Consider the following 18,128-nt stretch of genomic DNA (forward strand, 5'->3'; position numbering starts at 1 on the left):
AAGCATCCATATCCTTGGGGCAAATAGACCTGCAGACAATACTCCAAACTTCAACTGCACTCTGTCCAAAGCCCTACATTCTCAAGAGTTCTTCTCACTGGACCACTGGAAGATTGTATCAAAGTTTGGGTTTTGTTCCTGTACCGATCAGTATTCATCAAACCCACGTTCATTGCCGACATACCCTCCGTGTCCAGCTGAGCTTCTTTGGAAACAATTCTCTTCCCTTTGACTGAAGTGACACAGCGGTAACTCCCAGCATCAGAGCGGTGAATGGAAGGAATACTGTGAATAAAAAGATATCAGGATTTCAGGACAGAATGGTGCATGGAGATTTAAGAGATTAGCTTGATTTGCCACATGTACATTGAAACAAGCAGTGAAATGTGTAGCTTGCATCAACAACCAATACACTCCGAGGATGTGCTGGGCACAGCCATGTTTCTGGCACCAACATACCATGCCCACAACTCACTACCCTAACGTGGGAGGAAACAGGAGCACATGGTCATAGGGAGAATATACAAACCCCTGACAGAGAGTGGCAGGGATTGAACCCGATGGCTGGTACTGTAATGGTGTTGCACTAACCATTCGCTGAGCCATCGTGTGGTGGCCTTGCATTAAGGTTTGTTTGTAATTCAGCATTGTATTAACTGTGTTTCATTCCACAGATACTACCTGCCTTGCACAATTTCAAACTTTATTCCACCATCTGCAGTTCTTTATCTTTACCCGTCCGGCAGCCAACAACATACGTTCGAGGTGCAATCACCGCTGTAACACATTCCATTTTCATTTTACATTTGCAACATTAACTCTTCCTCTACCGGACCTGCTGAAAGATTCCAGAATTTTCTGTTTTTTTATGATACTAGAATTTCTTTACTGTCATATTTCCCCTCGACTCTACTTGCCAAGTGTTGGGTGACACAGTGGCATTCGATGAAACACACTCAAAGCGTTATTGCTTTCCACGCTCGCACAAGGTTTGCTGTCAACACGGATTTTGACTTCCTTTCAGCAGAAGTTGCTCACAGCTCGCATTGGGCAGAAGCCTGAAGTCCCACACCACCAGGTTCAAGAACAGTCACTTCCCTTCAATCACTCGGTTTTTGAACTAACTAGCAAAACTCTAATCACTATCCCAGCACAGCAACACTTTGAGCGCCTGGATTACTTTGATTTATTTCCTCTCCATTCTGTCCTTTCTTGCTAAAGCTGTGTTTAATTTATCTTTAGTTTATGCTTTTCTTGTGAATCCTGCTTATATGTTTCTGTGATGCTGCTACAAGTAAGATTTTCATTATACCTGTGTGTCCATGCAATCGCGCACAGACACTGAACCTGACCATGACTTTGTGTCATCTGTGGCTCTCTGAATGGTGCATTCATAAGCTCTGACCTCATACCTCTCCATTTGAAAGAAATACCTGCTGCCCACCTCTGGAGCTAAGTCAGCCTTCCTTGAAATTCTCTTCTGTTCCGATGAGATTTCTGGATTCCACTGAGACACAGTCGGAGAGAGATACAAGACAGAAAAAGCCCCTTCAGCCCACTTTCCGATGAGATCCCGAACTCCACAGACTCAGTCAGAGAGAGATACAAGACAGAAAAAAACCCTTCAGCCCGCATTCCGATGAGATCCTGGACTCCACAGAGACAGATACAGCTGGGAAACAGCCCACCAAGTCTGTGCTGAAAACTGATTACCTACTTACCTAATCCCATTTTTAATTCACCCCACATTCTCAGCAAATCCTTCCAGATTCTACCCAGCACCTATGCACCAGGGCAATTTACCAGTCAATTAACTTACTAACCCCCACGTCTTTAGGATGCGGACAGAAATCAGAGCACCCGGGAGAAACCCACACATGCACAGGGAGAACATGCAAATTCCACACAGACAGCGCTCAAGGTCAGAATCGAACCCGGGTCTCTGTAGCTGTAACGCAGTGGTTTCACTCTGACTCTGACATGTAAGTTTTGTATAATTTATGTTGACTTAATTTATGTTCTAAAGTACTGTGCCACTGCTGCATCACAGGAACATATAAACATTTGTCTGGCCAGATATTGGACTGGAAGACCAGTGTAGACTTTTGCTGGTGGGCTCCCAGGGCCAGTGCTAGGCCGGTTCCAGAGTTAGAATTTCATGCAACAGGAAAAATGAGGTCTTATTACCCCCTAGTGAGACCAGAGTTTGAGGCCTAATGTTCCAGGTTCCAACATTGGAGAGTTTGGAGTTGGAGGCCTAGTGTTCAGGGTTCCAACGCCGGAGAGCCTGGAGATCCAGGCCTAGTGTTCAGGGTTCTGACATCGGGGAGTCTGGAGTTGGAGGCCTAGTGTTCAAGGTTCCGACATTGGAGAGTCCAGTATTTGAGCCTGGTGTTCAGTAATTAGTTGTTGCCGAGGACTGAGGCCCGAGAATTGAATCAGAAGTCCGGGGCTGAGGCCTGTTGGCCTGATCTTTGCAAGTCCGCCATGGTAGTCGAAGGCCGAATGTCTGCATGTCCAAGTCCATTGGAGGCTGGGGACTGAAGAATATGGCCTGACCTGGGGTTAGAGGACTGTGTATATGCCTCGGGGGGGGGGGGGGCACAGAATGGAGGTATGGAGCTCATTTTGCTGTTGTTGTTTTGTTTTGTTGCTTGCTGTGTTCTGTGTTGTTCTGTCATATGTTGATGCTGGAATATATGGCAAAACGTGCGGGCTACCCCCTCAGGTGTGTTGATTGTTAATGCAAATGACACATTTCACTGTATGTTTCGAAGTACACATGATAATAAACTTGAACCTTAAACTTACACTCTCAGCGAGCGTAAACATGTGACAGCAATAACTCTGGAGGTGAACTGTTAAGCTGCCATGGTTACACTCCTGCTCTGACTCACTCACCTCAGCTCACTGATGGCCAGCCACTCCACGTCACTCAGAGGAATGAGCACTTGGTTGACGTTGGCGATGTATAGAGTACCATCCCGCTGCCAGTTTATTTCGGGGAGTTCATCCGTCACCTTGATGGAACATCGCAGTTTCACCTGCTTCCCCTGGGAGGACACAATGCTCTCCGGATCCTGCAGGAAACGCACATCTGCAGAAAGGAGAATAAAAGAGTGCCGTTACATTCAGAGACTTCTTTGGAAAAGAACGTGGTGAATTCTTCTAAACTGGGTACCCTCAGTATATTATTTGCAATTCACAATCAACTGGAAGAGCTCTACAGGTTAGCCAGCATTTGTAGGAGGAAATTATGTTTTATTTCAAAAAAAACTTTATGCATTATAAAATATACACTCAGTGGCCACTTTATTAGGTACACCTGTACAGCTGCACATTCATGCAATTATCTAAGCAGCCAATTATTTGCAGCAACTCAATGCATAAAAGCATGAAGACATGGTCAAGAGGTTCAGTTGTTTTTCAGCCCATACGTCAGAATGGGGAAGAAATGTGATCTAAGTGATTTTTGCTGTGGAATGACTGTTGGTGCCAGATGGGGTGGTTTGAGTATCTCAGAAACTGCTGATCTCCCGGGATTTTCTCGCACAACAGTCTCTAGCATTTACAGAGAATGGTGTGAAAAACAAAAAAACAGCCAGTGAGAGGCAGTTCTGCGGGTGAAATTGCCTTGTTAGGTCAGAGGAGAATGACCAGACTGTTCAGGCTGACAGGAAGGTGACAGTAACTCAAACCACCAAGTGTTACAACAGTGGTGTGCAGAGAGCATCTCTGAATGCAAAACACGTCCAACCCTGAAGCGGATGGGCCAGAGCAGCGGCAGGCCACAAACATACACTCAGAGGCCACGTTGTTAGGTGCAGGAGGTACGTAGTAAAGTGGCCAATGAGTGTACACAAAAAGAAAAATACTGGAGAAAACCTTTTACATTCCTAGTGCCATTTGTCAGTAGATTCAGTTGTGTTATCACAGCATCATTGCCACTCATGCAGCCCCTGGGGTGACACACACTTTCAATATCTGAGGGGCTCCCCCACCTGACTCAGCCACTCCATGGCCAGTAGTAGAAGGAGTCTAGACATCGCCTTTGTGTAGGCTGCACCATCCCTCAACATGTCCGCCTGTGCCAGTCAACAGCATACCTCTCACCTGCGCTGGAAGAACAATAAGCCTGGGAGCTGTTAACGAATCAGGTCAAAACCCCTGCATCAGGACTGTGAGTGGAGGTGAAACGGCCAGGATAGAGAGCGGGGAGGGAGTAGCAAGAAATGATTTCCAGGTGATTGGTGGATTGAGAAGGTGTTCAAGATGAGGTGCAGGTAGTGACAGATAGGGTATGGGAGCAGGCATGGAGGTGGGAGACAGCAGCAGGTGAATGATAGAGGGAGAGACAGACAGAGAGAGAAGTGGAGAGAGAGGGGGGAGAGAGAGGGACAAAGGACATTGGGGGGAGAGAGAGACAGACAGAGACAAAGACAGAAAGAGAGAGAGAGGAAGGGAGAACAATGGAGGGGAATGGAGAGAGACAGGGAGAGAGCGAGCGAGAGAGAGGAGAAACAGAAAGACAGACAGAGAGGGGTGGAGAAACAGACAGGGACAGACAGAGACAGAGAGAGAGAGGGAGAGAGGAAGAGACAGAGGGAGAGAGAGAGGAGAAACAGAGAGACAGGGACAGACAGAGACAGAAAGAGAGAGAGTCAGTAAGAGGGGGAGTGGAAGAGACAGACAGAGAGGGGGGGATGGGGAGAAACAGAGACAGACAGAAACAGAGAGGTGGAGTGGGGAGAGATAGACAGAGAGACAGACAGACAGAGATAGAGACAGACAGAAAATAGAATATAAGATATTATTCACTCACCCTTCATGCTAATGAATTCTTCAAAAAATAAGCTGATTTAGTTTGGTTAGACATAATGTAATCTTCTCAAATTTCTGACTCTTTTATCAACTCATACTCACCCACACTTTCCTGATAATAGCGACCAACTATTTCCCACAATACTGATAAATTGTCAGATTAATCATTAACTAGTCTCTCCCTGTCCCCCTGGTTAAATGAAAGAGAAAAGATTAAAATTTCTCAATTCTATGCTGCAGTTCCTGACAGGAATATTATAGCAAATATTCATCAATTGCTTTTAATACCACACGGGTAAATCTGCAGACCCTGAAGAGCTGCCTTCCTTAAATCCTAGTATTTTTCTCCAAGATTGTCTTTAGACATGATCATCAATGTGTACTTAGTTTCCCAGTGCAGCTAGATTTTGCCAATTATAATGTTGGTTTTACCTTGCATTTATCTAAACATTATTTATAGCCTAATTACACAGGAACCTAAAATACTCGCCTTCAAGATCTTAAACTGCTCCAAATATTTTTCCAGCTGATGACTAAAATCAAATTCGATAGGATCAGTGCTCCTGAGATTTTACCGACCCCTCCCAACTGTTGGTTAGTTACTCACCACTAGATTTGTTTCCTTGGTTGGAGAACAAGTTAAAAACACAAGTTAAAAATGCTGGAGGAACTCAATAAGGCCAGGCAGCATCTATGGAAATGAATGAACAGTTGACGTTTCGGGCTGAAACCCTTCGGCAGGACTCAGTCGCATTTGCTAACTGTCCGGTTATACCAGCACGTATATATCATACTGTCAAAAATTACTTCAGTAGAACAGATTAAAACCCATATAACTGGACATAAAAACTATCTATAGACACTCGAAACCTTTCATAAAAACAGAAATTTACTGGAAATACTCAGCAGGTCACACAGCATCTGTAGGAGAAACAGAGATGAAGTTTATTTTGTCAGAACTGGGGAGAGAAACTTTTCTTGTCTGGCTTTATAACCTAAACTGCTTCCCAAAGTAGACAGTCAGAAAATGTTCTCCATGACAGAGTCAAAAACTAGATTTAGGGTAAGGGCGCAAACGTGAGGAATTCTGCAGATGCTGGAAATTCAAGCAACACACATCAAAGTTGCTGGTGAACACAGCAGGCCAGGCAGCATCTCTAGGAAAAGGTACAGTCGACGTTTCGGGCCAAGACCCTTCGTCAGGACTTCGTTAGTTTAACTTTGATTTAGGGTAACGGCCATAGTTTTAGAAGGGATATGAGGAAAAGCTTTCTCACTAAGTAGGTGGCTGCAATCTAGAACACACTGCCTGAGAGGGTGGTGAAGGCAGAGATTCTCACATTGTTTAAACTGTATCTAGACAAGAGTGAACAGTCAACACACAAGACTACAGACCTGGTAAATCAGATCAGTGTGATTAGCTAAATGATGTACGGTATGGGCACAGTGGGCTAAGGGGCCAGTTTCTGTTTTCCTATGGAACAGTTAAAATCTCTCTTATTTTTGCCGTTTGTGTTTGGATCCCACCTACCCCACAAGTTCCTCTACCCTCAACTTCCCCACTACATTGCAACAGTCAGCTGTAAAAAGATGTCCCACTACAGACTTATATCCTGTGCTAATTTGACTTTCACTGCCTGCTACCTCTTTCAGAAATCCTCATTTTCCATACCTTTTTTTACATAATTCATCAATGTCGCTTATCTTTTTGCCTGACCTTCCTGAAGATCCCTAACTGAGATCCCAAACAGAACCACTGCTTTATCTACCTAATCATTGTCTTGAGATCCAGGAAAGACCAGCATTCATTACCAATCCCTAATTGGCCTTGAGACGGTGAAGGGTCACACTCGTGATTCGCTGTGATCTGTGCACTGAATATGCAACCATAGAGCTATTGAGGATGGGGTGACAGAATTTAGACCCAGTGACAAAGAAGCAACAATGATACAATATAATGCTGAAGCTTTATAAGGCATTGGTCAGACCACATTTGGAGTACTGTGAGCAGTTTTGGGCCCTTTATCTAAGAAAACATAGAAACATAGAAACATAGAAAACCTACAGCACAATACAGGCCCTTCAGCCCACAATGCTGTGCCGAACATGTACTTACTTTAGAAATTACCAAGAGTTATCCATAACCCTCTATTTTTCTAAGCTCCATGTACCTATCCAGGAGTCTCTTAAAAGACCCTATTGTATCCACCTCCACCACTGTCACCAGCAGCCCATTCCATGCACTCACCACTCTCCGTAAAAACCTTACCAATGACATCTCTGTACCTACTTCCAAGCACCTTAAAACTGTGCCCTCTTGTGATAGCCATTTCAGCCCTGGAGAAGAGCCTCTGACTATCCACACGACCAATGCCTCTCATCATCTTGTACACCTCTATCAGGTCACCTCTCATCCTCCGTCGCTCCAAGGAGAAAAGGCCAAGTTCACTCAACCTGTTTTCATAAAGCATCCTCCCCTATCCAGGCAACATCCTTGTAAATCTCCTCTGCACCCTTTCCATAGTTTCCACATCCCTCTGTAGCGAGGTGACCAGAACTGAGCATAGCACTCCAAGTGGGGTCTGACCAGGGTCCTATACAGCTGTAAGAAAGGATGTGTTAGCGTAGGAGAGGGTTCGGGGGATGGGTGGGGGTACACAAGAATGATCCTGAGAATGAAAGGGTTAAAGGTTGAGGAGCATTGGGTGGCTGCGTATGTACTCACTGGAGTTTTGAAAAATGAGGGGGGATGTCATTGAAACCTATTGAATATTGGAAGGCTTTGATAGAATGGATGTAGAGCAACCAGGACTAGAGGACATAACCTCAGAACAGAAAGATATTGCTTTAAAACAGAAATGAGGAGGAATTCTTTAGCCAGAGGGTGGTGAATCTGTGGAAGTCATTGCCATGGATGACTAAAAAGACCAAGTCATAGGGTATGTTAAAAGCGGTGATTGATTAGTACAGACATCAAAGGTTACTGGGAGAAGGCAGGAGAATGGGATTAAGAGGGATAATAAGTTAGCCATGATGGAATGACAGAACAGACTCATCGGCAAATGGCCCAATTCTGCTGCTTTGTTTTGGAGACACTTGGATGAATAGATGGAGACGTGGGAACTGGAGGGAGGCACTTGGACAGGTAGATGGAGACATGGAGATTGGAGGAAGCACCTGGATAGGTAGATGAAGGATTGAGATTGGAGGAAGCACCTGGATAGGTAGATAGATGGAAGAGTGGGGATTGGAGGGAAGCACTCGTATAGGTTAATGAAGACGTTAGGATTGGAGGGAGGCTCTTGGATAGGTAGGTGGAGACGTGCAGTTCGGAGGAAGCTCCTGGATAGGTAGATGGAGGAGTGGGGATTGGAGGAAGCACTTAAATGCTCAGTGTACTGCTGTAATAGAGCCGACTTTGCTCTGTGACCTGCTACCTGAACTGCTGATGCTTTGCACAATTCCAGAAGCAATTTTCCATGTGGTTTTCCATAGCTCCTGTTTTATGTTTCACTGGGAGTTCTGTTACTTTCATAACATCTTTAACAATAAGCTTTTTTGCAGCTGCTATATTCAATATCAGCCTCAGTCCTGTTTCTTTTTGAACCTTTGTTGCCAACTCTTCCCATTTTATCCTTTGCTGTGATTTTCTCCCAAGCAGTGGGCAACAATACGGCACAGTAGATGGTGCTACTGCATCATAGTCCCAGGTTCAATACCTACCCATGGCACAGACTGTGCTCCATTTCGTCCCAACTTACCAAGGACATGCAGCAGTGCCACGCTCACAGCACTGCACTGTAGAAGCAGACTGGCTTAGATTTTCACATCCAGGTGTGGGATTTCAACTCTCCAACCTCTGACTCAAAATAAAATTCACTACAGCCTAGCTCCGTGGTAGTTGTCAGCTTTACCAATGAGTGAAACGTTTGACTAGAAGAGGAATTCTGTTGAGCACAACTGTTGCCAAAAAGACACCAGATTTTGGTGACTGGAACAAGACACCGAAAGTTGAAGGTAATCAACAGCTCAGCCAACATCTACAGAGGGAAATATTCCAGATGAAGCTCGAGACCTGAACCATCACTCCCATAGTTTCTTGTACTGAATTTAGCTCTTTGTGCTGAATTTAGTTCAGATCTTTGACAGCAAGATCATAGCTGAGACCTATACCCTATGATCAAAAGACTATAAATGTGAGAAAATTAGGGCTTTTGCCCCATTAAGGCTGTTGCACCATTCAATCATGTCCATTTATTTTTTTCAACATCTTCTTTACATTATCCTTAATCACCTTACCAATCAAAAACCTGTCAATATCTGCCTTAAATACATAAAACATAGCTCTATATAGGTAATAAATTCCATGGATTTACCTCCCTCTGGCTGAAAAAAAAACTCCCCCTCATTTCAGTTTTAAAGGGATGTTTTTGTATTTCTAGTCTGTGCCTCACATCTAGACTCTCCTACTAATGGGAACGTACTTTCCACATCCACAATATCCAGGTCCAGTTGCATCTGTATCCAATTACCAGATGCACATATCTTTCAGGGGATGACCAAGAACACTGATTGGAATTGAAATCCTCTAACTATCATTACCTTGGTCTGCTTTTGCAACCCTGAAGCCATCCTCTCTCTAACAGTTTGGCACCAACCAAAGGTTTAGGTTATTGTTCCCAGAGCCCAACTTTAGCCAAGTCACCAGGCTTCAATCATCTTGGCTGTGATTACGGGAGCTCCAACCTAGCAATAATATGGTCATAACTGACAACCAACAGATTCTCATAAAATACTAGGGAACACAAGATATGACAGATGCTGAAACCTGGAGCGAAGCCGCTAAACTTGGAAGATCTCTGCAGTTGAGGGAGTATCTAGAGAGGCAAATAGAGGCTCTAGACCGGAAATGTTGCTCCTATAGCTTCTCACAAATAGACTCTTCATGTTGAATTCAGTTCAAATATTTGTCAGTGAGTCTACCATAATTTTTTAATTATAAATTTGGATGTCCTACTAAGGAACCTTATATCCATAACTCAACTTACTATATATAAACAAGGATGGCCGGACAATCTTCATATCTAACAGCATCTCTGGAAACCCATACACTAACTTAAGGGTCGACTTAATATTTAGTAGCCAGAACACCACAGTGGTGAAATCTAAAACCAGGTTGCATAGTTCTGGGGCAAGGGGTAGGAGGCTAAGAGGGAACATTAGGAAGAACCTTTTCACCCAGAGAACAGATGGAAACTGGGACACATTCCTGAGTGGAGGAGGGAGGTAATCTCACAACATCTAAGATCTAAATAAGGACGAATCAGCAAGGCATAGAAGGCTTCAGACCTAGTGCTTGATAAGTGGGATTCATGTAGATGGACATTATTGAATGGCCATTTTCTGACTACAAGCAGGACTGTACAAGGTACTGTTGAAGGCTACATCTGCAGTACTGCGTGCAGTTCTGGTCTCCTTACTTGAAGAAGGATATACTGGCTTTGGAGGCGTCGCAGAGGAGGTTCACCAGGTTGGTTCCAGAGATGAGGGCATTAGACAATGAGGAGAGATTGAGTCTTCCGGGACTGTACTCGCTGGAATTCAGAAGAATGAGAGATCTTATAGAATCATGAAATTATGAAAGGGATGGATAAGATAGAGGCAGGAAAGTTGTTTCCACTGGTAGGTGAGACTAGAACTAGGGGACATTGCATCATAATTCGGGGGAGTAGAATTAGGATGGAGATGAGGAAGAACTGCTTTTCCCAGAGAGTGGTGAATCTGTGGAATTCTCTGCCCAATGAAGCAGTGGAGGCTACCTCAGTAAATATATTTAAGACAAGGTTGGATATATTTTTGCATAGTAGGGGAATTAAGAGTTATGGGGAAAAAGCAGGTAGGTGGAGATGAGTCAAGGTCAGATCAGCCATGATCTTATTGAATGGTGGAGCAGGCTCGACGGGCCAGATGGCCTACTCCTGCTCCTATTTCTTATGTTCTTATGAGCTGCGTGGGAAAATGCTGGACAAACTCACAGCAGTGTAATGGTTAGCCTAATGATATTACAGTACCCATACTGAGGCTTCAATTCTGCCGCGGCTGTGAGCAGTGTGTACATTCTCCCCACGACTGAGTGGGTTTCCTTCGGGTGCTCTGGTTTCCAAAGACATACAGCCTAGGAGGTTAATGGATCACGTGGGTGTAATAGGGTGGTGAGAGCTTGTTGGGCCAGAAGGACCTATTCAAATAAAATTGTCACAGATACACAGCTATGGCTTAATGAGGGGAGACCAAGAGGCTAAGTCCAGATAATATCATAGAAACACCTGCCAAAAACATCGCTCTGTTTCCATTACACACGGAGATGAATTGGCTACATTGAGAAACCACAGGACCCAGCATGAATCCCTCTGCAAACCAGTATTGGTGGCCAGAACTTGCAGTAGCTAAGCAGGAGGTCTGCTGTCAAGGTCATAGTGAAACAGTGATTCAGTTCTGTGGTGTGACCTTCTCTGAATCAGTGTACAATGCACCCTGTTATAGACCCACTCAAAACCCCGAGGATAATTCCTCCACAAACACTGCCATGTGTCCAAAGGTAACCCTTAGAGCTTTAGAATTATCACCCATCATTGCACCCCACATCTCACTGCGCATCATCCCAGCAATTAAGGACAAGGTCAGTCCTTAATCTACATTTGGATGGCACAGTAGCACACTGAGTACAGGTTCTGCCAAGAACTAGGTTTGACCATGACCTCCACTGCTGCCATTCGACCTGCGACCCCTTCCCACCGCTTCTCCAGTACTGAGCAGTTATAGTGAGAGCTGAATTCTTCCACTGTCTGTAAGGAGTTGATATGTTCTTCCCATGAATTAGAATGGATTAGGGGTAGGATTAGTGTGAAACTGGGTGCTTGATTATCAGCGTGACTCAGCCCTCTTTCCACTCTGTAACACTCCATACATGCAGGTGATGGTATCCTATTGAGAGGAAGTGTTTCTCTCCACTGATGCTGCCTGACCTGCTGAGAAATTCCAGCATTTCCTCCATCCATCCCATACCATGTGCAGCTAGTTCATCAGAAAGTGAACCCAGCCTCCTCTCCTCTCGACCCCAGACCCACACATGTGGAAGAGAAAACGTATGAAGTTTACACATCCATCGCCTCAGCTATTACTGTAGCAAACCAAAGTTAATGTCAAAGTAAACCTATTATTAAGGTACTTATACGCTAAGTGGTGACTTTATTGGTACCTCCTGTACCTAATAAAATGACCACTGAGTGTACGTTTGTGGACTCCTGCTGCTGTAGCTCATCCATAAGACCATAAGACATAGGAGCAGAATTAGGCCATTCAGCCCATCCAGTCTTCTTTACTATGCCATTATCTATTATCCCTCCTAACCCCATTCTCCTGTCTTCTCCCCATAGCCTTTGAAATCCTTGACTAATCAAGAACTTATCTATCTCTGCATTAAATACACCCAATGACTTGGACTCCACAGCCATCTGTGGCAATGAATTCCACAGATTCACCACTCTCTGGATAAAGAAATTCCTCCTCATCTCTGTTCTAAAGGGATGCTCTCTATTCTGAGGCTGTGCTCTCTGCTTCTAGACTCACCCACTATTGGAATCATCCTCTCCGCATCCACTCTATCTAGCCTTTCAATATTAGTACGTTTCAATGAGATCCACCAGTCCTTCTTCTAAACTCCAGAGAGTACAGGCCCAGAGCCATCAAAAGTTCCTCATACGTTAATCTTTTCGTTTCCAGAATCATCTCGTGAACCTCCTCTGGACCCTCTCTAATGCTAGCACAGTCTTTCTTAGATAAGGAGTCTAAAACTGCTCACAACACTCCAAGTGCTGTCTGATCAATACCTGATAAAGCCTCAACATTTCATCCTTGCTTTTATATTTTAGTCCTCTCAAAATGACTGTTAACGTTGCATTTGCCTTCTTCACCGCTGACTCAACCTGCAAATTAACTTTCAAATAATCCTGCACAAGGACTTCCAAGGCCTTTTGAACCTCTGATTCCTGAATTTTCTCTCCCTTTAGAAATTAGTCTTCACCTTTATTCCTTCTACCAAAGTGTATGACCATGCACTTCCCTACAATATATTCCATCTGCCACTTTTTTGCCCATTCTCCCAATCTTTCTAAGTCTTTCTGCAGACTCTCTACTTCCTTAACACTACCTGCCCCTCCAACTAACTTTGCATCATCTGCAACATTGGCCACAAAACTATCAATCCTATCATATAAATTGTTGACATGTAATGTGAAAAGAATAGGTCCCTGGAGAATACCAATAGTCACCTGCAGCCAACCAGCAGAGGCCCCTTTTATTCCCAGTCTTTGCCTCCTGCCAGTCAATCAATCTTCTATCCAATATGGCATCTTTCCTGTAATACCATGTGCTCCTATCTTGTTTAGCAGCCTCGTGTGCGGCACCTTGTCAAAGGCCTTCTGAAAATCCAAGTAATCAACATCCACTTACTGACTCTCCTTGACTATCCTGCCTGTTATTTCCTCAAATAATTCCACTTCGTGGTTTGACATGTTGTGCGTCCAGAAACGTTCTTCTGCACACCACTGTCGTACTGCGTGGTTATTTGAATAACTGTTGTCTTCCTGTCAGCTTGAACCCATCCGGTCATTCTCCTCTGACCTCTCTCATTAACAAGGTGTTTTCGCCCACAGAACCGCCACTCACTTGATTTTTTTTTGTTTTTCACACAATTCTCTGTATGCTCTGGAGACTAATTCAAAGAACATTAGTTGTAGAGTCCTTGAAAGTGAGTCCATAATTGTGGAATCAGTTCAGAGTTGATGTGAATGAAGTTATCCACTCTGGTTCAGGAGCTTGATGGTTGAAGGGTAATAACTGTTCCTGAACCTGGTGGTGTGGGGCCTAAGGCTCCTGTACCTCCTGTCTGATAGCAGCAACAAGAAGAAAGTGTGGCCTGGATGGTGGGGGTCCTTGATGATGGATCACTCCTTGTAGATGTGCTCAATGGTGGGGAGGGCTTTGCTTGTGATGGACTTGGCAGTATCTACCCCTTTCTGTAGTTTTTTTTTTCCGTTTATAGACATTGGAGTTTCCATACCAGGCCATGATGCAACCCGTCAGGTTTCACTCCACTGTGCATTTACAGAAGTCCAGGTGTAAAGCCTGATAGGTTACCTACCTCTAGCGTAGTGAGTTGTAGGAAAATTGCAGAGGTGGGGGCAATGTACAGGGGAACTAAATGGGATTATTGCTGAGAAAAACTGCATACACTTGAAAGGACAAAAGGCCACCTTCCATGTCCCGGACACATCCTCAAGAAGAAAGAGGAAACGAAACAAGGAAGACCTGCATTTACATGGTGCCACGAAGACAGGATTTCTTTTACAGCAGACAAAAGGGTCCAACTGGTGAGTTGCATTTACCGTTGTATTCATTATTACCATGTTTTCTCATTATTACCAATGGTTTCAGCACAGCCCAGATGGGCCAAAGGGCCTGTTTCTGTGCTGTCCTTCTTTATGACTCTATAACTCTAGTTGGTAAACTTCACATGACCAAGGAACTTCATTGCACTCTGGTGGGTATGGCAATAAACATATATGATCTAAATCTAATGCCTTCTGCAAGATCCTTCAGACAGGCCTGACATGATAACTACATGGTCTTCTTTAGCAATATATGCAGAGGAATAAATATTGACCAGAACTCGTCTGAGAAACCCCTAAGTATCTTTCTCCCAAACAGACATGCCTCACACACTCGCGACAGAAGACAGCGTCTCAGTTTAACATCTCATTTGAGAGATGACAGGGCAGAGAGGAGATTACAACCACTGTGTCATGATCAACCCTATCTTAAATAAAACCTAATTGTGGTAAATACACTGCAATCATTGGCCAAACAGATAGCTGCTAAAAAACGACCCATCTAAATCTAAATTTAATTTAGTTAGATTTAATAATACTATTGCAGATTAAAGAGATGGGCTAGAAAAAGGCCTGGGATATGTAACTTCAACGTCTGGAATTTGCAAAGGATTAGTAGTAGAGCAATTACTCGAATCAAGTATTATGTTCTCCTGAGGTGTTGTCCCAGATGTTAGGGTAGAGTCCCTTAATGGAGAACACCTATGCGTGACTTTGTTTAATGTGTGAAGGCTGATGCACAGGCAACCACACATGATCTTTGATAGATCAGGGTCTACTGGTACAGAGTGCAAGACGATTGGAGACCCCACATTGCTGTAGCCTTCCTCCCCTTTCACAGCCCTCGTGATGTGTCATCATGTTCCCCCAGCTCCAGCACTGAGGTCTTGGTTGGATCACGCTTTGGGACCATGGGTGGCCCTACTAGGAACTAAACTCCAGACAGCATCACCCTCTGTATATCCGGAACTCACAGCACCTCCACCTTGACAAGGTAACGATCCTCGGAGACGTTGCAAAGGATTAGGACAGCTGAGAAGCATTATTGCTCAACACGTCTCTCTCTCTCATGTACACACACACGTTTGCACCCACACACACACGCCTTCGCCCACACATTGCGGCAACGTTATCCTAAGTCATCATTCAGGTATTGGACAGGTGGGTCAGAGAAAACTGTTTTGGGAGGCGACAATAGTCCATAACACAAAGTGTCTAATCTTCGATACAGACTTTTCACTCACCTCAACTCTGAACTGATTCCACAACCTATGGACCCATTTTCAACAACTCTACAACTCCTGTTCTTAGTATTAATTAATTTATTTATTTTTGACTTGTACAGTTTGCTTTCTTTAGCACATTGGTTGTTTGTCAGACTTTGTGTGTAGTCCTTCATTGATTCTATTGAACTCCTCTGTTCTACTGTGAATGCCTGCAAGAAAATGAAAGGTGACATATATGTACTTTGACAATACATTTACTTTGAACTCTGAGAGTTTATCCGTAGATTATCTGGCCTCTGTATTTTATGTTTAAGTTCTGTTTTTCTTGTGAATACTGTTTATCTGATGCTGTGTGTCTGTGATGCTGCTGATTTTCATTGGACCTTTGCCTAGATGATCTTGTGTGTGTGACACGAAACTCGACTTTGACCCATTCCCACTCAACCCACCATACACAATACCTTGCATAACCACCCCCCACCCCCACAAACGCACACGAAGAGTTTCAATCCAAACGGCCAGTAATTCCATGTACAGATTCTGTTGACCCTGAAAGCTCCTCGAGCGGATCGATTGTGGTTCCGAATTCAGCCTTGGCAGTCTCTTCGACCTCCAGAGTGCCATACTCAAAATGCTGGAGGAACTCAGCAGGTCAGGCAGCGTCTATGGAGAGGAATAAACAGTCGATGTTTCGTGCTGAGACCCTCTACACATTTAGCTGTGAGTTTTGGGTCCCAGCATTCTGGCTGGGAATTTAAGCCAAGGATAATGCCTTCCTACCTCTTATAACCCCTTCACTGCACCGCTTCCCCGTCACAGAAAATAAGAATGTTTGATATCAAAAAACAAGCTGAGACCTGCATTCTGGCTGAGAATCCAGCCAGGGATCTGGGTGGCAGTAAATGATGGGCAAATGAGCAGGCAGTCTGAAGCAAGTAAAGCCAAACCACAACAAGCTTTCACACTGTTGCTGGATTTACGCTGCACCTCTCCAGCAACCTCAGCACCTCCCAGCGCATACACAAGATGTAGCTCGAACCTCCCCCTCTTGTCCCACTTCCACGGTATATCTCCGGCTGGGGACTGCCAGCTCCAACCCGGAGTGTCCCTGGAGGCCTTGTTGTATGACAAGTCAGGTACATGAACACACCTAAACTGTCACTCTAGGCAGCACAGAACCTAGACCTGTCATTTTGAATCTCAAACTGACACTCAGAGCCCAGAGATGTCACTCAGAGCCCAGACCCGATACTGTACTGGCATTAGTTTATTAGTGTCATGTACACTGAGAAACAGTGAAAAGCTTTAGTTTGTGTGCCAGTCAGACAGATCATGCTGTCCATAAATACACAGAGGCTATAAATAGAAAACGAACCATTGAAATCAGGGTGGCACTATGGAGTAGCAGTTAGCATACAGCTACTGAGTGCCAGCATCCTGCATTCAACTCCACTGTCGTCTGTCAGGAGTTTGTACTTTCTCGAGACTGCATGGGTGCTCCACCTTCTTCTCACATTCTCAGGTCAAAGGTGTGGGTCACATGGGTGTAATTAGGGAGTGGTTAATGTGCTGACTCTTTAATAATTGAATGAAAATTGTCCTGCCATGGGGGGAGTGGAGGAGCTAAAAACAACAGAAGCATTTAAATTGCTCTTAGATATGCACATGAATGTGCAAAGAATGAGTGGATATGGATTGTGTGCAGGCAGAAAGGAAAATGTGTCATTAAGTTAGAACGTTCAGCCCATCACCGTGGAGTGAGGAGTGGTCCTGTACGGTAATGTTTGATATTCCATGTTCTACACTGTGGAGTGAGGATCCTGGTCCTGTACGGTAATGTTTGATATTCCATGTTTTATAATATAGCAGCTACAGAGAAAGTGATGTGCAAGTAAACAGAGAAAGTGAATTAATATTAGAATTGCATTCATACTAGAAGTGAATTAATACTAGAATATTACTGAAATGACATATGAACCCAGGAATACTTGCTAATGCAGCATGACTAGGTTCTGACATGCCCGATTAACAGAGTTTTGAGTGTGAGTATTATCAAATGTACTGAGTGTTATCACATGTACTGAGTATTATCACACGTACCCAGTATTATCACACTCACTGAGTATTATCACACGTACCAAGTATTATCACACTCACTCAGTATTATCACACTCACTGAGTGTTATCACACATACCCAGTATTATCACACTCACTGAGTGTTATCACACATACCCAGTATTATCACACTCACTGAGTATTATCACATGTAGAGTATTATCACACTCACTAAGTATTATCACATGTAGAGTATTATGACTCACTGAGTATTATCACACAAAGAGTATTACCAGGCTCACTGAGTATTATCACACATACAATATTATCACACTCACTGAATATTATTACACGTACCAAGTATTATCACATGTACCAAGTATTATCACACGTACTGAGTATTATCACACATCCTGAGTATTATCACATGTACTGAGTATTGTCACACGTACTGAGTATTGTCACGCACACTGAGTATTATCACATACACTAAATATTATCACAGGTACTGAATATTATCATATGTATCGAGAATGATCACAGTTACCAAATATTATGACAGATAGGAGTATTATC

At 43.9% G+C, this 18,128-nt stretch overlaps 1 protein-coding gene across 2 annotated transcripts in view; it reads right to left on the reverse strand.

Moving 5' to 3' along the window:
* axl (AXL receptor tyrosine kinase) overlaps positions 1 to 18,128 on the reverse strand; it is a 189,314-nt gene that overhangs the window by 142,885 nt on the left and 28,301 nt on the right. For both annotated transcript variants that reach the window (XM_072269785.1, XM_072269784.1), the window contains exons 2-3: positions 2,902 to 3,097; positions 185 to 285 (exon numbers count right to left, since the gene is read on the reverse strand). In XM_072269785.1, coding sequence (XP_072125886.1) covers positions 185 to 285; positions 2,902 to 3,097 — 297 coding nt within the window. The remainder of the gene's footprint in view (positions 1 to 184; positions 286 to 2,901; positions 3,098 to 18,128) is intronic.

Source organism: Mobula birostris, chromosome 10 (assembly GCF_030028105.1).
Source record: "Mobula birostris isolate sMobBir1 chromosome 10, sMobBir1.hap1, whole genome shotgun sequence".
Lineage (NCBI taxonomy): Eukaryota > Metazoa > Chordata > Chondrichthyes > Myliobatiformes > Myliobatidae > Mobula > Mobula birostris.